At 46.0% G+C, this 18,247-nt stretch overlaps 1 protein-coding gene across 1 annotated transcript in view; it reads left to right on the forward strand.

Annotated features, from left to right (window-relative positions):
• The window catches only part of EVC2 (EvC ciliary complex subunit 2), a 135,925-nt gene that overhangs the window by 61,669 nt on the left and 56,009 nt on the right, over nt 1–18,247 (forward strand). Inside the window, exon 11 of the mRNA XM_077750384.1 lies at nt 13,794–14,118. Coding sequence (XP_077606510.1) covers nt 13,794–14,118 — 325 coding nt within the window. The remainder of the gene's footprint in view (nt 1–13,793; nt 14,119–18,247) is intronic.

Here is an 18,247-nt window from a genome sequence, read left to right on the forward strand (position 1 = left end):
TGGGAACAGCCTTCCCGACAAGGTGGCATTGAACAGGAAGCCCTGGAGGGAGCCGTGAGGATGGTGTCCCCTCCTCCCTGGGAGAAGGATGGCGAGGTCTGTAGCGTCCTGATGCTGCAGAGAATCCTGGACGTCTGGCCAGAGCAGAAATTCTCTCTAGCACGCCTCACAGGTGGCGAACCCATTTCTCCTTGGATAGCCCATTGGTCATGGGGAACCTCCATCCCTCGGGAGTTTGTTGTGGGTTGAATTGTGTCCCCGCCCTCCCAAGATAGACATCTTGAAAGCCTAATCCCTGGTTACCAAGGAATGTGCCCTTGTTTGGAAATAGCATCTTTGCAAATGTAAATGAAGCTAAGACAAACTCATTCAGGCAGGCCTTAATCCAGTATGAATCCTGTCCCTGTAAGAATTGGGAAGTTCGGACACAGACACACAGGGAGGCACCCTTACCCCCACCCCCACCCTGAGAAGACAGAGACAGAGATGGAAGAGATGCCTCTACAGCATAGTTGCCAAGTACGCGTCTGCACCAGCAGCCAGGAGAGGGGCACAGCCTCATAGCTCTCAGAGGGAGCGAATCCTTGTAACATCTTGATTCTGGGTGTCGAATCCCAGTTGGTTACGCTTTGTTACCGCAGCCCCGGAAACAAGTGCAACTTCCCATCATTGTGTGGGCAGCTTGTACTCCTTCAAAGTCTAGCTTGTTTTTGTTTTTTTGTTTTTTGGTTTTTGGTTTTTTGGTTTTTTTAGTTTATTGATATATTTATTTTGAGAGAGAGAGCGGGGGAGAGACAGAGGGACGGGGGCAGGGAGAATCCCAACCAGGCTCCATGCCCAGCACAGAGCCCGTGAGACGGTGACCTGAACCAAAATCAAGAGTCAGACATTCAACCGACTGAGCCACCCAGACGCCCCTCCCTCTTGTTTTTAACCAGAACTCTACATTTGTAGTTCCATGTGGGCAAAAACAACAGATAGCCGTGCACGTTGTCGGCATCATCCAAATATATCCTCTGCAGGGCCTCTCCCTCTCTCTTTTCATCTCACGGCCACTACTTGAGTCCTAACCATCACCCTGTCTTCACTGTGCTGATCACATCCATCCCTGAGCCCCGGTCCATTCTCCACACGCCAGCCAGGGCTGGGGTGACACTTTTCATGGCCCTGACCACTTGCTGGAAGCCTGTGCTGGCTGCTCTTGGTGAAGTCCTAACCCTCCCCACAGCCTGCAGGGCTCGGTGTCATCTGCTGAAGGCTGTTAGGCCTGGATTGTCGATATTTTGTGTGCACGTGATCACAATGACCAGATTTCTGTGAGGTGGTCATGAAGAAAGCAGACACCTGGGACAGTGATGGGAACCGTGGGGAAGTGGATGTCAGGGGATTAATAGAAAGACCTTTCTGTTTGAGCTCTCCGATAACGGCAGCCTGCCTGGAGAAGCAGTGAGCTTCTCGTCACCGTGTGTGTGTGCAAAACAGAGGCTGGGGGACTCCTTGGCAGGGAAGGTGTTGAGGAAATCTGAATGTTGGTTGGAAAAATGATTTAGCAGACATCCAAGGTTTATCTTATTTCATCCTTAAATGTTTCATCCTAAAGTTTCTTTCAGATGCTCTTCAGGTAGAACAAAATCTGTCTTTCCAAATAAGAGTTTCGAGAGCAATCTATTTTCTAGCTGGCTAGCTATAACCCATCTGTCTGTTCATCCGTGATCCATATGTCCAGCCACCCACCCACTAACCCACCAACCCAGCCACCAACCCATCCCTTCCTATGTATGTATTTCCCACCCACCCATCCGTCTGCCCATTCATCCACACACGTATACTTCCATCCGCCTACCCTCTCATCTTCCATCCACCCATCCACCTACCCATCCATCCATTCATCCTATCATACATAATATATATCCTCCCGTCTCCCTACACCCCTACTCATCTATCCATCCATACATACATGTATCCTTCCATTCACCTACTCTCCCATCTACCCACCCACCCATCCACCATTCACCTATCCATCCATCCACTCATCCATCTATCCACCCATCCATCTATTCATCCATCTATCCACTCATTCATTCATCCACCCATTCACTCATCCATCCATCCACCCACCTATCCATCCATCCATTCATCCATCCATCCACCCATTCATCCATTCATCCATCCATATATCCATACACCCACTTATCCATCCATCTACCCACCATCCACCCACCTATTCATCCATCCATCTACCCATTCATCCATCTATCCATACACCCACTTATCCACCTGTCTACCCACCACCCACCCACCCATTCATCCATCCACCCATACACCCATTCATCTGTCTATCCACACACCCACTTATCCACCTGTCTACCCACCTCCCACCCACCCATTCATCCATCCATTCATACACCCATTCATCCATCTATCCACACACCCACTTACCCACCCATCTACTCACCACCCACCCTCCCATCCATTCACCCATCTATATGTTTCCTTCATATCTTCTTTTCTTTATTATAAAGAATAATATCAAGGAAGACTATGACAGACGTAACCACAGCAGCAGCAATGTGAAAACAACATTTCCTAGCATCTGTTTTGTGCCAGGGACTGGCTAAGTGCTTTGTGCATGTTTGTGTGACTAAAGCAGCAGGACAGGGTGGAACAAGGCCTCTGGAGCCACACGTTACGGCTTCTAGTCCCTGTTCTGCCACCTGATAGCAATGCTGCTTTCAGTAAGGTATTTTAATTTTCCTGTGCCTCAGTTTCCTCAGCTGTAAAAAAAACATAACCACCTACTTTATGAGGTGGTTGTGAGGATTAGATGGGATGATATTTGTAAAGCTATTAAAGCAAAGCCTGTGCATAAGAGACACTGCTATTAATCCTCTTCATGACCTTCATCTGGCACAGTGATAATATTCTCATGAACCAGCCGGGAAACTAGACTCAGAGACAGGAGGGCGCACACCTGAATCGCCCAGCTCCGAAGGGACGATGTGGAGATTGGAAGCTGAATTGCTGTGACTCCCAGGTGCATTGTGCTTTCAGACATAATGCAACACGCAGCACCTTTTGCCACAAGGTGATTGGCGTGTGCCCAAAAGGGAGCTGGGAGGAACGTTCCGGAAGGATTTGAAGTAGGCAGAGGAACGCTCACCTCTTTTGGTCACAGAGCTGACTGGTGTGTTGGGCTGTGGCCGGTGAGTGGGCGGGGGGTGGGCAAGGAGAAGNGTCATAACTTTTAACTAAGGTCTCGCTCACATATGATCACTACATTTACTCTGATTTAGTTTCTCATTGCAGTTTTGACAGTGAAGATACGGAGAAGGTATTTTTCCCTGGTTCAATTTGCATTGTCTTGGCGCTCAAAATCGACAGTACGTGGATAGGATTTATGGTCCTGGCATGGGGTCCCCTGCGGTATCAGCTGTCCGTGGAAATGGGACCCTAGGAGGAAAATTTCAGTTTCCCTAATATTGGTTGCTTTTCACGGGTCTGTTACGCTAACTTGAAGATCCTGGATTTATATTGAAAAACGGCCACGGCTATTTCTTTTTCCTTCTGGACTAATTATCCTCCAGGCCATTGAGGTCTCTTTCACATCCAAGAGAACTTTTTCTGCCTTGTGTGTCAAATCCGATCCTAATTTTATTCTGACACCTTACTTGCCATTGGGTGAGAACTTGATTAAATTGTTCATGAAGTAAATGTACAATTTAAAAAGCGAATTTAAAAAGCGAAAAAGACGCTAATGTCCTTCTCTTTTCTTTATCATCAGTAGCTAATCATCAGAGTCCTAATCAGTTCTGGAATAATTTCGCTGTGCAGTTTCTTTGAGAAAGATGTCATAAGCAAGCCTGTTAAGAAGCTATAATGGCTTAGATTTATTAAGTGCCTCCTGGGTGCTGGACCTTCCGCACTCCAGTGTGAGTCCCTCATTTATAAGAGGTATATTGTTGGCACAATGCGTATGTGCCACAGAACTGGCCTGAGCCAGTGCCCTCACCTTACAGTGCAGAGAAGGATAATGTCTTTGTGACCTGAGAAAAATAAATATTCCCTGAGAAAACAGTGTTCGAATCCCACCAACTCCAGCCACTTGCTGTAGTAAGAATCTACATGTGACTCACATGTGACTCACGGTGTCTCTGTCCCATGGAGCCATTGGAGACTTTTTGGGGCGGGGGTGGAGAATTATGTGCATTTCATCATAAACGATTTAAAATGCCGTAGGGAGCGGTGGGAATTGCATCCCCAGCAATGGTTCCAGGCCCATGTGTGGATGATGAATTCTTCCTTCTTATTTTCCTCTCCTGTGGCCATTTGGGAAAGTCAACAGATGAGAGTTGGCCTCACTAACTTCATGGCATTTTAATTTGCTTAAAAGGGCATTTTTCTTTGTTTTGTGGCTTTAGGGACGCCCTGGCAGTTTTTACTGTTGCCTCTTCTGACAGTTTATCCATGGTGATTAACATTAAAACGGTTTGGACAGAAGGTGCTTGTGAGATGGTCTTCCCAGGTGGCTGGGAAGGGCGAGCGCGCACGATACTATGTTCCGCAGCCGGTCTCCTGGGACAAGGTTAGCCAAGAAACTATATTACTAGAATCAACAAAATCCGAGGCACTATGCTGTGCATTTTATGTTTCTTACCTCTTTTCCTGAACACCACCCTGTGAGGGTGGTCCCCCCCTTTATGCTCTGGGGAAGCTAGGTCCTTTCCTCGGGTCCCTTAGCTGGTAGGTAGCTGGACAGCAAAGACCTCCAGAGATGCCCTTGTCCATTCCAATCCCCACGTACCTGGGAGAACACCGGCAGTTTACCCAGCAGGCAGCGACAACACTCTTGTGCAAGTTAATCAATGGACCGATTAACGAATGATGGATGGAGCGGTCAGGCAGGATGTAGGAGTTTCGTACTGAGCAGTAACAAATTCTCACAAACTCGGTGCCTTGAAAGAGCACAAACGTGGGGCACCTGGGTGGCTTAGTCGGTTAAGCGTCCGGCTTTCGCTTAGGTCATGATCTCGCGGTTCGTGGGTTCGAGCCCCACGTCGGGCTCTGTGCTGACTGCCAGCTCAGAGCCTGGAGCCTGTTTCAGAGTCTGTATCTCCCTCTCTCTCTGACCCTCCCCTGCTCATGCTGTCTCTCTCTCTCTCCTAGAAATAAAAAAAAAAAAAAAGCACAAACATGTGGTCTTCTGGGTCTGGAGGTCATAGTCTAAAACAGGCCTCCCCTGTTTAGAAAAGTCAGCGGACCCGCTCTAGGGGAAAACCCATTTCCTGGCCTTTTCCGGCTCCTTGAGACTTCCCCTCTCCCTGCTCCTGGCCCGTCCCTCCCACCCCTGCTTTCTCCCTTACTTCTCCTGATCCCACTCATCTTCCGCCCCCTCCTGCCACTTTAATTTTATTGTGTTTTTTTAAAATATTTTTATTTATTTCTAGGAGAGAAAGAGAGACAGCATGAGCAGGGGAGGGTCAGAGAGAGAGGGAGTCACAGACTGAAACAGGCTCCAGGCTCTGAGCTGGCAGTCAGCACAGAGCCTGACGCGGGGTTCGAACCCACGAACCGCGAGATCATGACCCAAGCGAAAGTCAGACGCTTAACCGACTAAGCCACCCAGGCGCCCCCTCTCCTGCCACTTTTAAAGACCCTCTGTATTCATCTCTCTTATCACTAAGGTCAGCTGACGAGCAACCTTAGTTACACCCGCAGCCTTGCTTCTCCTTCACCGTGTAACCCGACGCATCCAGAGGTTCTGGGGATTAGGATGTGATGTCTTCTGGGGTCTGTGATTTTGCCCGCCACAAAACGCTTCATTGAAGTCGTGAAATCTGTGTGTCTCTCCGCAGAGAAGTAATTTTTTTTCTGAGCCTGTGGAATGTGGCTTCGTTCCTCGGATGCTTAACCACACACACACTTCTCTCTTGCTTTGTGACCTGGGTGCTCAGCACACGCATGTGCTCAGTGAGTAGCTGTGGAGAAAATGAAAGATGAAACGCATGAGCTGTTGCTTAAAATTAGACCGCTCATGGGCTCCTGGGTGGCTCAGTCAGCTGAATGTCCATCCAACTGTTGATTTCAGCTCAGGGCATGATCTCACGGTGTGTGAATTCAAGCCCCGTGTGGGGCTCTGTGATGACAGCACAGAGTCTGCTTGGGATTCCCTGTCTCCCTGTCTCTCTGCCCCTCCCCTGCTCGTTCTCTCTCTCTCAAAATAAATAAATAAACCTGAAAAAAAAAAAAGGTAGGCTGATTGGGTTATGTCTAAAGGATACAGGAGCTAGTTTGAGCTGAGATGGAAGAATTGGAGCATCCAAAAGAATTATCACTGCACTTGATTGAATCCCACCAAATACATAAAAATCTGTAATTTCACAGTGATGCAGCACAGGAGGAGGGGGCGTTCCTTGGTACCGATAAACACTTGGACTCAAAAGACTCCTATTATGCCCTTGACTGTGTAAGCAGATGGCCAGAGGTCAAGAACGTGGCTTGCCAGGAGGACGTCAGGCATTCTTCCGTGGGTGTCCTTGCCGTAGGCCACATCGCAGACTGCGGCACTGGCTGGGAGCTGTTTCCTCCCCAGGCGACACAGCTCAGTGCAAGGAGATGTAGTCCACATCAGGCACAGGGGGGAGCCTTCCTGTCTTAAAAGCTTCAGACCCCACAAGTACCAGAATCTCCTGTCACAAGTCGCAATCATAGCCGGCATCCAGGGTCCTCCCGCGAGGGCCATGCCTGGCTCCCAGGGTCACCTCCCTCGAGGAAGTTCAGAGCACGGCCTCCCTGTTAGAGTTCATGGTTCTTGTGCAGTTGCCCCCATCCGGACGTAATCCACCAGTCAGGCGTCATTTACCCCGTAAGCCATGCTGCCTGGTAACATACGCGATGTTCTTCCTCTTGTGAGTTTCCCAGGTAGAAGTTATCCAGAGCTCAGACTCTCAGGGACTCGGCAAAAGTTTGATCAACCTTCTGTTTTCACAAACCAAACCAAAATAAAGCAAAGAGCAACAAAAGCAGGAAATAAACACCAACAACAAAACGAACCCAAACTCATTTTTTCACCACTGGAAGCTGCTGTGACATCAACTGTAATTAGCAAAGACTCAAACATCCATTCTGTCTACACAGTTTCTGTCAGAATCACCAGATTGTTTGAAGAATCCCAACTTCGTGAATGGGAAGTGATGGAATTACAGGTGTACATTTTCAACCCCTAAGGAAATCATCACAATTGCACTTGGATGCTAAAACGACTGGGTCAAAGTCAATAGGTTGTATGATGCAGGGATGTGTTTGCACCACTTGAACCTGCTCATGCCTCTTAGAAGTTACCCATCCTTTGCCCTTACAGGAAGCACGTGGTACCACTTACAGGGTGTTTTGGAAAGTGAATTAAGTCTGGTTCTAATCAAGATACAAGATATAACTAGTACTTTACAGGAAATACAGAGGATAGAAGAACAGTGACACCCTATGGAAAGAATGTAGAGCATTCGGCAGAATAAATACCCTAGCTTCCCCAACAGACCCACGGCGTAAAAGAGAAAAGGGGAGGGCAGAGAAAAGTAGATTTAACTGACATTGTGAGATTTTGTTTGTTTGTTTTTTTTAGTTTGTTTATTTATTTATTTATTTATTTGAGGGAGAGGGAGAGAATGAGCAGGGAAGGGGCAGAGAGAGAGAGAGAATCCTAGGCAGACTCTGCACTGTCAGTGGAGAGCTTGACATGCACTCAAACTTAGGAACCATGAGATCATGTCCCGAGCTGAAATCAAGAATCAGTCGCCTAATGGACTGAGCCACCCAGGCGCCCCAGATTTTGTTTGGTTTTTAAATGAAACTTCCAACTGCAAAAGTCACTTTGACACACTTGAAATAGTTTGAATAATTACTGGTACTAATTATTGGGATTTCTGTTAATATTTTAAATACGATTGGTAGTATATTTGATATAATAATGACATCAGTTTTTATATATCTAACCTAACATAAACATAGATACGCATATGTTTATAGAGGCATAGATCCTTGATGGTTAAAGAAGCACACTGAGGAATTTACAAGTAAAATGAAAAACAGGGGATTTGCTTTAAAATGCTCAAATATTTGGGTGGCTCAGTCAGGTTATGTACTGGACTTGGGCTCAGGGCATGATCTCTTGGTTCGTGGATTCGAGCCCTGCGTTGGTCTCTGTGCTGACAGATCGGAGCCTGAAGCCTGTTTTGAGTCTGTGTCTCCCTCTCTCTCTGCCCCTCCTCCGCTCATACCCTGTCTCTCTTTCTCTCTCAAAGTTTGATAAACATTTAAAAAAAATTAAAATGCTCAAACATTAGGAGAGTAACTAAAACCAGTGATAAGTAGTGACAGTTGTTAAAGTTGGCTAACAAGTACCCTGAGAATCATACTATTTCTCTCCACTTTCAAATGGTTAAAAATCTCTATAGTGGTGTTTTCTTAAGACCCTTACATTTTTACAGTAAAATACCACTTCCTCCTACCAAATTATCAGAGATGTTTTAAGCACTGTAGAGGGAGGGGTGAAATAAGGATCCTGCTGCTCTTGCGGGGGCGGGGGAGGTGGTTTCTGGAAAGCAGTTTCACAAGACATTCTAGAAGGCTTCAAAATGTTGTTAACCTTTGGTCCAGTGACTTCATTGGTGGGTATGGTATTGAGGATATCACTGTGACTACCAAAACCTCTTTACAATGATAGTTACTGTGGGATTATTTTAGGTTTTGAATTTTGCAAGTCACCCAAATGTGCAACACTGGAAAAATGGTTGGAAATCATGGTACATCACAAGGTGAACTGTTTTGCACCCATTGTAAAGGAAACTTTTATGGCATTGTTTTAAACGTTTATTCATTTTTGAGAGACAGAGAGACAATGCGAGTAGGGGAGGGGCAGAGAGAGAGAGAAAGGGAGACACAGAATGCAAAGCAGGCTCCAGGCTCTGAGCTGTCAGCACAGAGCCCAACACGGGGCTCAAACCCATGAACCATATGATCCTGAACGCTGCCGAAGCCGGATGCTTAACCGACTGAGCCACCCAGGTGCCCCAAACTTTTATGGCTTTTAAACCCCACTGGAAGATTCCTGTTACAATGCTAATTGGGAACAAAAAAAAAAAAAAAAGAATTGTTCTGGCATTTATGTAAATGATGTGCAAATGTGGAAAAGAGTAGGCTTAGAGAAACAAATTGGAAAACTACAGCCAAGGGGTGCCTGGGTGGCTCCATCGGTTAAGCATCTGACTTTGGCTCGAGTCATGGTCTCGTGGTTCGTGGGTTCGAGCCCCGCATTGGGCTTTATGCTGGCAGCTCGGAGCCTGGAGCCTCCTTTGGGTTCTGTCTGTCTGTCTGTCTCTCTCTCTCTCTCTGCCCCTCCCCCGCTCATGCTCTGTCTCTCTCTGTCTCAAAAATAAATGAACATTAAAAAAAATTTTTTTTAAAGAAAGAAAAATACAGACAAATGCCTTCATTGGTTCTGTTGAAATGTTGGTCTTACAGTAAAGGAAGCCTTTTTCTATTTGTCTTTATTATCCACCTTTTTCATCATGAATGTTAATTTTTCTATGCATTCTTTTCAAGCTATAGAGAGGTATGATTAGCATACCGTCAAATTTACCCATAGTAAGAATGTATCTGATACATCACTGTAAAACAGAGTCCTGCAATCACAGCACATCAGGTAACTTCTAGAACCTGGGACCCTGCGATGCATCTCATTGATATTTCTTGAGTAGACTTTATTTTTACTGCAGTTTTAGATTTACAGAAAAATTGAGAAGATAGGAGGGAGAGTTCCCACGTACACTCTGTGCAATTTCCCCTGCTGTTAGCATGTTACATGATCATGTCACATTTATTACAATAATGAGCCAATGTTGGTACATTATTATTCACCAAAGTCCATACTTCATTCAGATTTCTCTAGTTTTATTTTTCTTTTCAAATTTTTATTTAAGTTCTAGTCAGTTAACCAACAGTGCAGTATGGTTTCAGGAGGAGAATTCAGTGATTCATCACGTCCATACAACACCCAGTGCTCATCCCAACGAGTGCCCTCCCTAATACACATCAGCCCACCAACCTCCTCTCCATCAACCCTCAGTTAGTTCTCTATCGTTAAGAGTCTCTTCTGGTTTATTTCCCACTCTTCTCCTTTTTTCCTCTTCCCATAGGTTTATCTGTTATGTTTCTTAAACGCCACACAAGTGGAATCATGATATTTGTCTTTCTCTGACTTCTTTCACTTAGCATAACACACTGTAGAACCATCCACGTCATTGCAAATGGCAAGATTTCACTCTTTAGTGGCTGAGTAGTACTTCATTATATACATATATACTTGTATATATATACATATATACCGACACTTCTTTATCCATTCATCAGGAAGTGGACATTTGGGCTCTGTCGATAGTTTACCTATTGTTGATAGTGCTGCTGTAAGCATTGGGGTGCATTGAATCTGTTTTTTTATTTTTATATCCTTTGGGTAAATACCTACTAGTGCAATTGCTGGATCATAGGATAGTTCTATTTTTAACTTTTTGAGGAACCTTCACACTGTTTTCCAGAGTGGCTGCACCAGTTTGCATTCCCACCAACAGTGCAAGAGGGTTCCCCTTTCTCTACCTTCTAACCGACACCTGTTGTTTCTTGTGTTGTTAATTTTAGCCATTCTGATGAGTGTGAGGTGGTATGTCAGTGTGGTTTTGATTTGTATTTCCCTACGATGAGTGATGTTGAGCATCTTTTCATGAATCTGTTGGCCCTCTGGATGTCTTCTTTGGAAAAATGTCTCTTCATGTCTTCTGCCCGTTTCTTCACTGGATTATTTGTTTTCTTGGGTGTTGAGTTTGATAAGTTCTTTATAGATTTTGGATGCTAACCCTTTGTCAGATATTTCATATGCAGATATCTTCTCCTCTTCCGTGGGTTGCCTTTTTGTTGATTGTTTCCTTCCCTGTGCTTTTATCTTGATGAGGTCCCAGTAGTTCATTTTTGCTTTTGTTTTTCTTGCTTCCAGTGATGTGTCTAGTAAGAAGTTGCTGTGGCTGAGGTCAAAGAGGTGGTTTCCTGCTTTCTCCTCTAGGATTTTGATGGTTTCCTGTATCACATTTAGGCCTTTCATCCATTTTGAGTTGATTTTTGTGTATGGTGTAAGAAAGTGGTCCGGGTTCATTTTTCTGCATGTTGCTGTCCAGTTTTCCCAGCATTTGTTGAAGAGACTGTCTTTTTTCCGTTGGATATTCTTTCCTACCTTGTCAAAGACTTGTTGACCACAAGTTGTAGGTCCATTTCTGGGTTTTTCTATTCTGTCCCATTGATCTGTGTGTCTGTTTTGGTGCCAATACCATACTGTCTTGATGATTACAGCTTTGTAATAGAGCTTGAAGTCTTGAATTGTGATATCTCCAACTTTGCTTTGCTTTTTCAGGATCTCTTTGACTATTCGGGGTCTTCTGTGGTCCCATACAAATTTTAGGATTGTTTGTTTTACCCCAGTGAAGAATGCTGGTGTTATTTTGATAAGGATGTCATTAAATGCATGGATTCCTTTAGGTAGTAAAGACAGTTTAACAATATTTGTTCTTCCAATCCATGAGCATGGAATGGTTTTCCATTTCTTTGTGTCCTCTTCAATTTCTTTGCTATGTGTTCTGTAGCTTTCAGAGCATAGCTCTCTTACCTCTTTAATTAGGTGTAATCCTAGCTATCTTATTGTTTTTGGTGCAATTGCAAATGGGATCGATTCCTTGATTTTTTTCCTCCTGCTTTGTTATTGGTGTATAGAAATGCAACAGATTTCTGTGTGTTAATTTTATATCCTGTGACTTTGCTGAGTTCATGTATTAGTTCTGGCAGTTTTTGGTGAAGTCTTTTGGATTTCCTACATCTAGAATATCGTATCGTCTGCAAATAGTGGAGGTTTGACTTCTTCCTTGTTGATTTCTTTTGGTTGTCTGATTGCTGAGGCTAGGACTTCCAGTACTATGTTAAATATAATGGTGAGAGTGGACATCCCTGTTGTTTTCCTGACTGTGGGGAAAAGGCTCTCTGTTTCTCCCCCCCTTGAGGATGATATTAGCTATGGGTCTTTAGCATATGGCTTTGAAGATGTTGAGGTGTATTTCATCTATACCTACTTTGTTGAGGGCTTTCTTTTATCCACAGTGGATGCTCTATCTTGTCAAATCCTTTTTCTGCATCTGTTGAGAGGATCATAGGGTTCTTATCCTTTCCTTTATTCATGTGGTGTATCGTGTTGATTGATTTGCAAATATTGATTCACTCTTGCAGCCCGGGAAGCAATCCTACTTGATCATGGTGAGTAATTCTTTCAATGTACTGTTGGATTCGATTTGCTAGTATCTTGTTGAGAGTTTTTGCATCCATGTTCATCAGGGATATTGACTAGTACTTCTCCTTCCTAGTGGGGTCTTTATCTGGGTTTGGAATCAAGGTAATGCTGGCTTCTTAGGCCAGCATCACTCTGATTCCCAAGCCAGACAGAGATCCAGCAAANACTCCACACCCGAAAAACAAACAACCCAGTGAAGAAATGAGCGGAAGGTATGAACAGACACTTCTCCAAAGAGGACATCCAGATGGCCAACAGACACATAAAACGATGCTCAGCTTCCGTCCTCATCAGGGAAATACAAATCAAAACCACACTGAGATACCACCTCACGCCAGTCAAAGTGGCTAAAATGAGCAAATCAGAAGACTCTAGATGCTGGCGAGGATGTGGGCACCCTCCTACACTGTTGGTGGGAATGGAAACTGGTGCAGCCCCTCTGGAAANCTGATAGGATTCCCCAGGGAAGCCATCTGGCCCAGGACTATTGTTTGTTGGGAGATTTTTTATTATGGATTCAGTTTCTTTGCTGGTTTTGGGTCTGCTCAGATTTTCTCTTTTCTTCCTGTTTCAGTTCTGATAGTTTGTGAGTCTAGGTATTTATTATCCATTTCTTCCAAATTGCCCAGTTTGTTGGCAGGAGCACCGCTAAGCCAGGCACGACCCTAGCGGTGGCGGACTTCTAAAGCTTCAGATTTTGCACTCTGCTGCTTATAATACTTGCAGTAGTGTCCGTAAGGAGGGTCCCCTCCCCACCACCCCCAAAACCCGTAGTTCTTATCTCCCCCAAATCAACCCTCTGCTTCTCCTACGTTCCATGATTCTACTTGTAGAATTGCAGCTTTGTTCTCGTGGTCCTCAGACTGCTTTTTTGCATGTTCACAATGATTTGATATTTCTTTAGCTGCATTCGAGGGACGAGGCAAGCTTAGGGTCCCTCTGCTCCTCTGCTGTCTTAACTCCTCCCTCGTTTTTCCGACGCCCTCTTTCAGTTCCAAGATCCCATCCGGGGCACCATATTACATTTAGTTGTTGTTTCCGCAAGATGACTTTTAATCAGAACAAAGTAAAAGTAGCTTTATTTTAAAATCCTCCAAATATATTAACTGTCCATTTTCCCCTTGGCCTCCTCATTGTTGTTGATGTGTTACTTGTTGACAAAGACCAGGCCTTAGATTAGTTATATTCCTGTAGTTTCCAGCCGGGCTCCCTGCAAATTGACTACATAAGTATCTGCTGATCTGGTCGCTGGCCGACAGCAACAGGCTGGGGCAGAAGGAAAGGAAGCGGAGGAAAAAGGGAAAAAGAGAGGCCTTACCCCCGAATCATTTAAAGCTTCACAGCTCTGAGGGACCCTCAGTGTCTGCTGTGACTTCGTGGAGTGGACTGCTCTGCTCTTGGCTTTTGTGTTCCCCAGGTTGGAGATCGCAACCTTGAATCGGGCCGACTCAGACCTGGAGGCTTGTCGAACCCAAATCAGCAGAGATATCATCGCCCTTCTGCTGAAGAATCTCACCACCTCTGGCCACCTGTCCCCCCAGGTAGAGAGGAGGATGGGTGCTATTTTCAAAAAGCAGTTTCTGTTGCTGGAGAAAGAAATACAAGAGGAGTATGATCGGAAGATGGTGGCATTGACGGCCGAATGTGACCTGGAAATGAGAAAGAAGACAGAGAACCAGTACCACAGGGAGATGGCAGCAATGGAAGAAGCAGAAGAGTTGCTGAAACGTGTCAGTGAGAGGGTAAGGCAGCTTTGAAAGGAAGGCTTCACTCTTCTTGTCTGCTTTCTCTCAGGGACGCGTCATTGATCCATCTGTCTGCCCATCCATCCACCCATTCAGTCATCACCCATTCATCTATCCATCCACCCACTCATCCCCTCCATCTACCTATCTACTCATCCATCCACCCATCCGTCTATACATCCACCTCCCTACCATCCACCTGTCCGTCTATATATCCATTCATCTATCTGCCAGCCACTCTTCCATCCATCCACTCATTCATCCATCCATCTATCCACCCACCTACTCACCCACCCTCCATCCACCCATCCATCTATACATCCACCACCCTTCCATCCACTGTCCATCTATATATCCATTCATCTATCTGCCAACCACTCTTCCATTCGTCCACTCATTCACCTATCTGTCTATCCGTCTACCCACTCACCCCCTTCCATCCACCCATCCATGCACTCATCCATCTATACATCCACCACCCTTCCATCCACCTGTTCTTCTGTCCATCCATCCATCCCTCTACCCCTCTGCCTATAGTCCTTCTCTTCACCTGTCCACCCACCCACCATCCTTTCGTCCACTTGTCCATCCATCCATCCATCTAGGATTTATTTAGAAAGCATTTATTGATCACTTACTGTCTCATGCACTGGGCTAGGCAGGGAAGTACAGAGGAAAATGAGATGTTCTTGAGTTCAAGAAGTTCACAGTTCAATGAAGGCTTTTCACATTTAGAAGATGTGACCTCATTCAACTATTTTAGAATAGAGGTGTGTTCACAGTGCTGCGGGAGATACTGGGGAGAGTAGAAAGCGTGCACCCGCAGAGAGTGTGGCTCAGGGAGGTTGTGACGTCAGCGTGTGTTGGGTCCATCTGGGCCACGTGGTCCTAGGTGGTGGGGCCCTCCAGCACCTGCCCCACTGTCAGACAAACCTGGACTCTCCTTTCCAGTATATTGCCGTTCAGCTCCTGGAGGCCAGGCTGTGAAATAGGGCTGAGGGTGCTCCCTCTCTCTGTGTGGCTGGGAGAGGTAATGCAGGAAAAGTAGCCAAGTGGCGTTGGCTGCCCCAGGCACAGTGCACAGTGCTCAGCTCTGAGAGTTCTGACCCTCAGCCTTCCCAGGGCTGGCTTCTGTTGACCAGAGATCAGTTCTGATGTCTCTAAGAAACATGTCAGTTTCTGTTTTGAGAGGAATCACACCAGAGTCCTTCACTGAGTGCATCCGGTCAAGCCTAATTTCTGCCCTCCTCTGTGAAAGAGATGGCTCGTTCAGTCCCTGGGACTCGAACCCACATTTCCCAGGCTGAAAACCGGTCACCCTGGTGAGGCCTAACATCTACTTAGGGAGGAACAGGCTTTTGAACTGCTCACTCCTGTTCCCCAGCCTGCCGTCCATGCCCAGATTCCCCTGGACACGGACAAAGAGGGCCCACAGCCCGCGGCCCTCCGGTGGTCATCTGCCATCGGCCCACACGCTGGGCAAGGATGAAGAGAGGTGAGATTCGTGCTTGTCTCGCCCCCACCTGCTCCCTTGCACCCGGGGTCCCCCTTGCCTTAACATGCATCTCATTTTAGGGTGAGGCTTCTTTTCTCCTTGGCTCCTGTGTGAGCCCATGACTACTGTAACAAATTGCCACAGATTTCGTAGCTTAATGCAATAGATTTTTATTCTTCGACAGTTCTGGAGGCCACAAGTCCTAAGTCAAGATGTCAGCCATGCATACCCCCTCTGAAGTCTCCAGGGAAAGGACCCTTCTTGTCTCTCCCAGCTTCTGGTGGCTCCAGGCACTCTGTGGCTGGGGGCCACATCACTCCAGCCTTGACTTCTGTCTTCACATTTGGTCTTCCATCCTGGGACCATCATTTCTTCTGTCCTTGGAGTCAGGGCTCACCCAGATCATCCTGGATGGTCTCATAAGATCCTTAACTTAATTACATCTGCAAAGGTCCTCATTCTAAATAGAGTCGCATCCACAGGTTCTGGATTAGGATGTGGTTTTGTGTCTTGGGGGTGACACTCCTTGGCCACCAGCATCCTGCTGGCTGACCCCGCTCTCTGACCTCCCTCCATGACTCTACTGGTCAGTGCCAAGTTTCCCCGAGCAGACGCTTACAAAGACTGTGCTGAGCTCACAGTGCAATTCAGCCCCCAAACCATCGCACAATTCCTCTTTCTCTTCTCTCGTAAGTTTGTTATAATTTGTGTTCCTATGACAATAATACATGTTCCGGAAGGAAGGCTTGGAAAATATGAGAAAGCAGGAGTCCGCAGACTAGACCCATGAGCCCAGCCTGTCGTGGTCTGGCCCATGGGTTGAGAATGTGTTTTTACATTTTCAAAGGATTGTAAAAAATAAAAGCAAAGCAAAAAAAAAAAAAACAACAAGGAGAAGGATGTGTGACTGAAAACCTTAAAATATTTATCTGGCCTTTTATAGAAAAGTCTGCCAGCCCCAGCTTGAAAGCATAAAAAGAAAAACCTTGAAAAAAAAAAAATAAGTGGAACCCACTTCACCATCCAGTCTGATTTGGAGTTCCTACTATTGCCCGACCCTGGAGATTTCAGCACACATTTTAGCCTTTTGCTTTCTATATCTATGTTTACTTATTTTGAGAGAGAGAGAGAGAGAGAGAGAGCGCAAGTGCAACAGCAAGGGGGGGCAGAGGGACAGGAAGAGAGAATCCCAAGCAGACTCTGTGCTGTCAGCGCAGAGCCCAACGCGAGGNAATCCATCCTGCTGGGCTCCTACCTTCGGCTCCCAGAAGGCTGCCCGGAACGATGTTGTACATGTCTCCTCATTACGGACACAGGTAGTTGAAGTCCTGAGGAGGATGGCGGGACAGCGCCTCCCTCGGTGCCTGGCCTCACTCCCCAGTCTCCTGGCTCACAGCTGGGGGGTGCCATCGCTCCGGGTCCTTTGGGTCACCCTGTTCAGAAACCAGTAGCCTCGTTTGAGCCAGTGCGCTTCCAAAAATAGCATCTCAGCGGCTCAAGTCAATAGAGCTGTTTGCCTCCCGGTCTGTGCAAAACACTCCGTCTTATCAAAAACTCCCAGTGACCTCGTAACTTACCTGTATGTTCATCACAGTCATCTTTAAAGGAAATGCATGAAAATATTTGGGGCATATTCTTCCACCAAGAATTCGTTTTTTAAAAAAAGAAAACTGGGCAGAATCTGTTTTTTGAGTAGAGTTCAGGAATTCCAGTAATGAAATTTTTTTAACATTTCTATGTNCTCTATTTTTTTTTTTTAAAAAAGTAAAGTCTATGCAGTTCATAGAACTGTGTGTCATGTTTGTTCCCACTTAATGTCATGGTGTAAATATTTTCTGGTCTTATTAAGTGCTCTCACACTTAATGCCCGCCGCAGGCATGCAGGGTTCTAAGCACATCACGCAGGCCTTCCCATCAAATCTTCACACCACCTCAGTGAGGTGGGAATTGATAGGATCCCACTTTCACGGCTGAGGAAACAGATTTGGAGAAGGTCACCTGCCCCAGGNTTTGAGTAGAGTTCAGGAATTCCAGTAATGAAATTTTTTTAACATTTCTATGTATTTTTGAGAGACAGAGACAGAGCACAAGCAGGGGAGGGGCAGAGAGCAAGAAGGAGACACCGAATCGGAAGCAGGGTCTGACCTCTGAGCTGTCAGCACAGAGCCCGACATGGGGCTCCAACCTACCCATGAACTGTGATATCATGACCTGAGCTGAAGTCGGAAACTTAACTGACCGAGCCACCCAGGCGCCCCAGAAATTCCAGTAATTAGAGATGAAATCTGATCGCCTTTAAACGCCTGTGTAATCCCTTACAGTCTTTAAAGCGTTTCTCCACCAAGAGGCCTTGGGCAGTGTGGTGGTAACTGTAGACTCTGAAGGCGGAGATGGTTGGGTTCAGATCCTCATGGTGTTCTTCCGGAAGGGGCATCACTCAGGCTCCCTGGGTCTCAGTCTCCCCAGCCTTAAATTGAGGATACTAATGATGCCGGTGTTACGGGGATGTTTGTGTGTAAGTGGTGCTCAGACCAGTGCCTGTTGGCGTAAGCCCCGTAGCAGCATTTACTTGTGGTCTGGTGGAAAATCTAAAGAAACCCATGGCACAGAACAGAACATGAAGCCTTTCCA

This window comes from Crocuta crocuta, unplaced genomic scaffold, assembly GCF_008692635.1.
Source record: "Crocuta crocuta isolate KB4526 unplaced genomic scaffold, BGI_CrCroc_1.0 scaffold179, whole genome shotgun sequence".
NCBI lineage: Eukaryota > Metazoa > Chordata > Mammalia > Carnivora > Hyaenidae > Crocuta > Crocuta crocuta.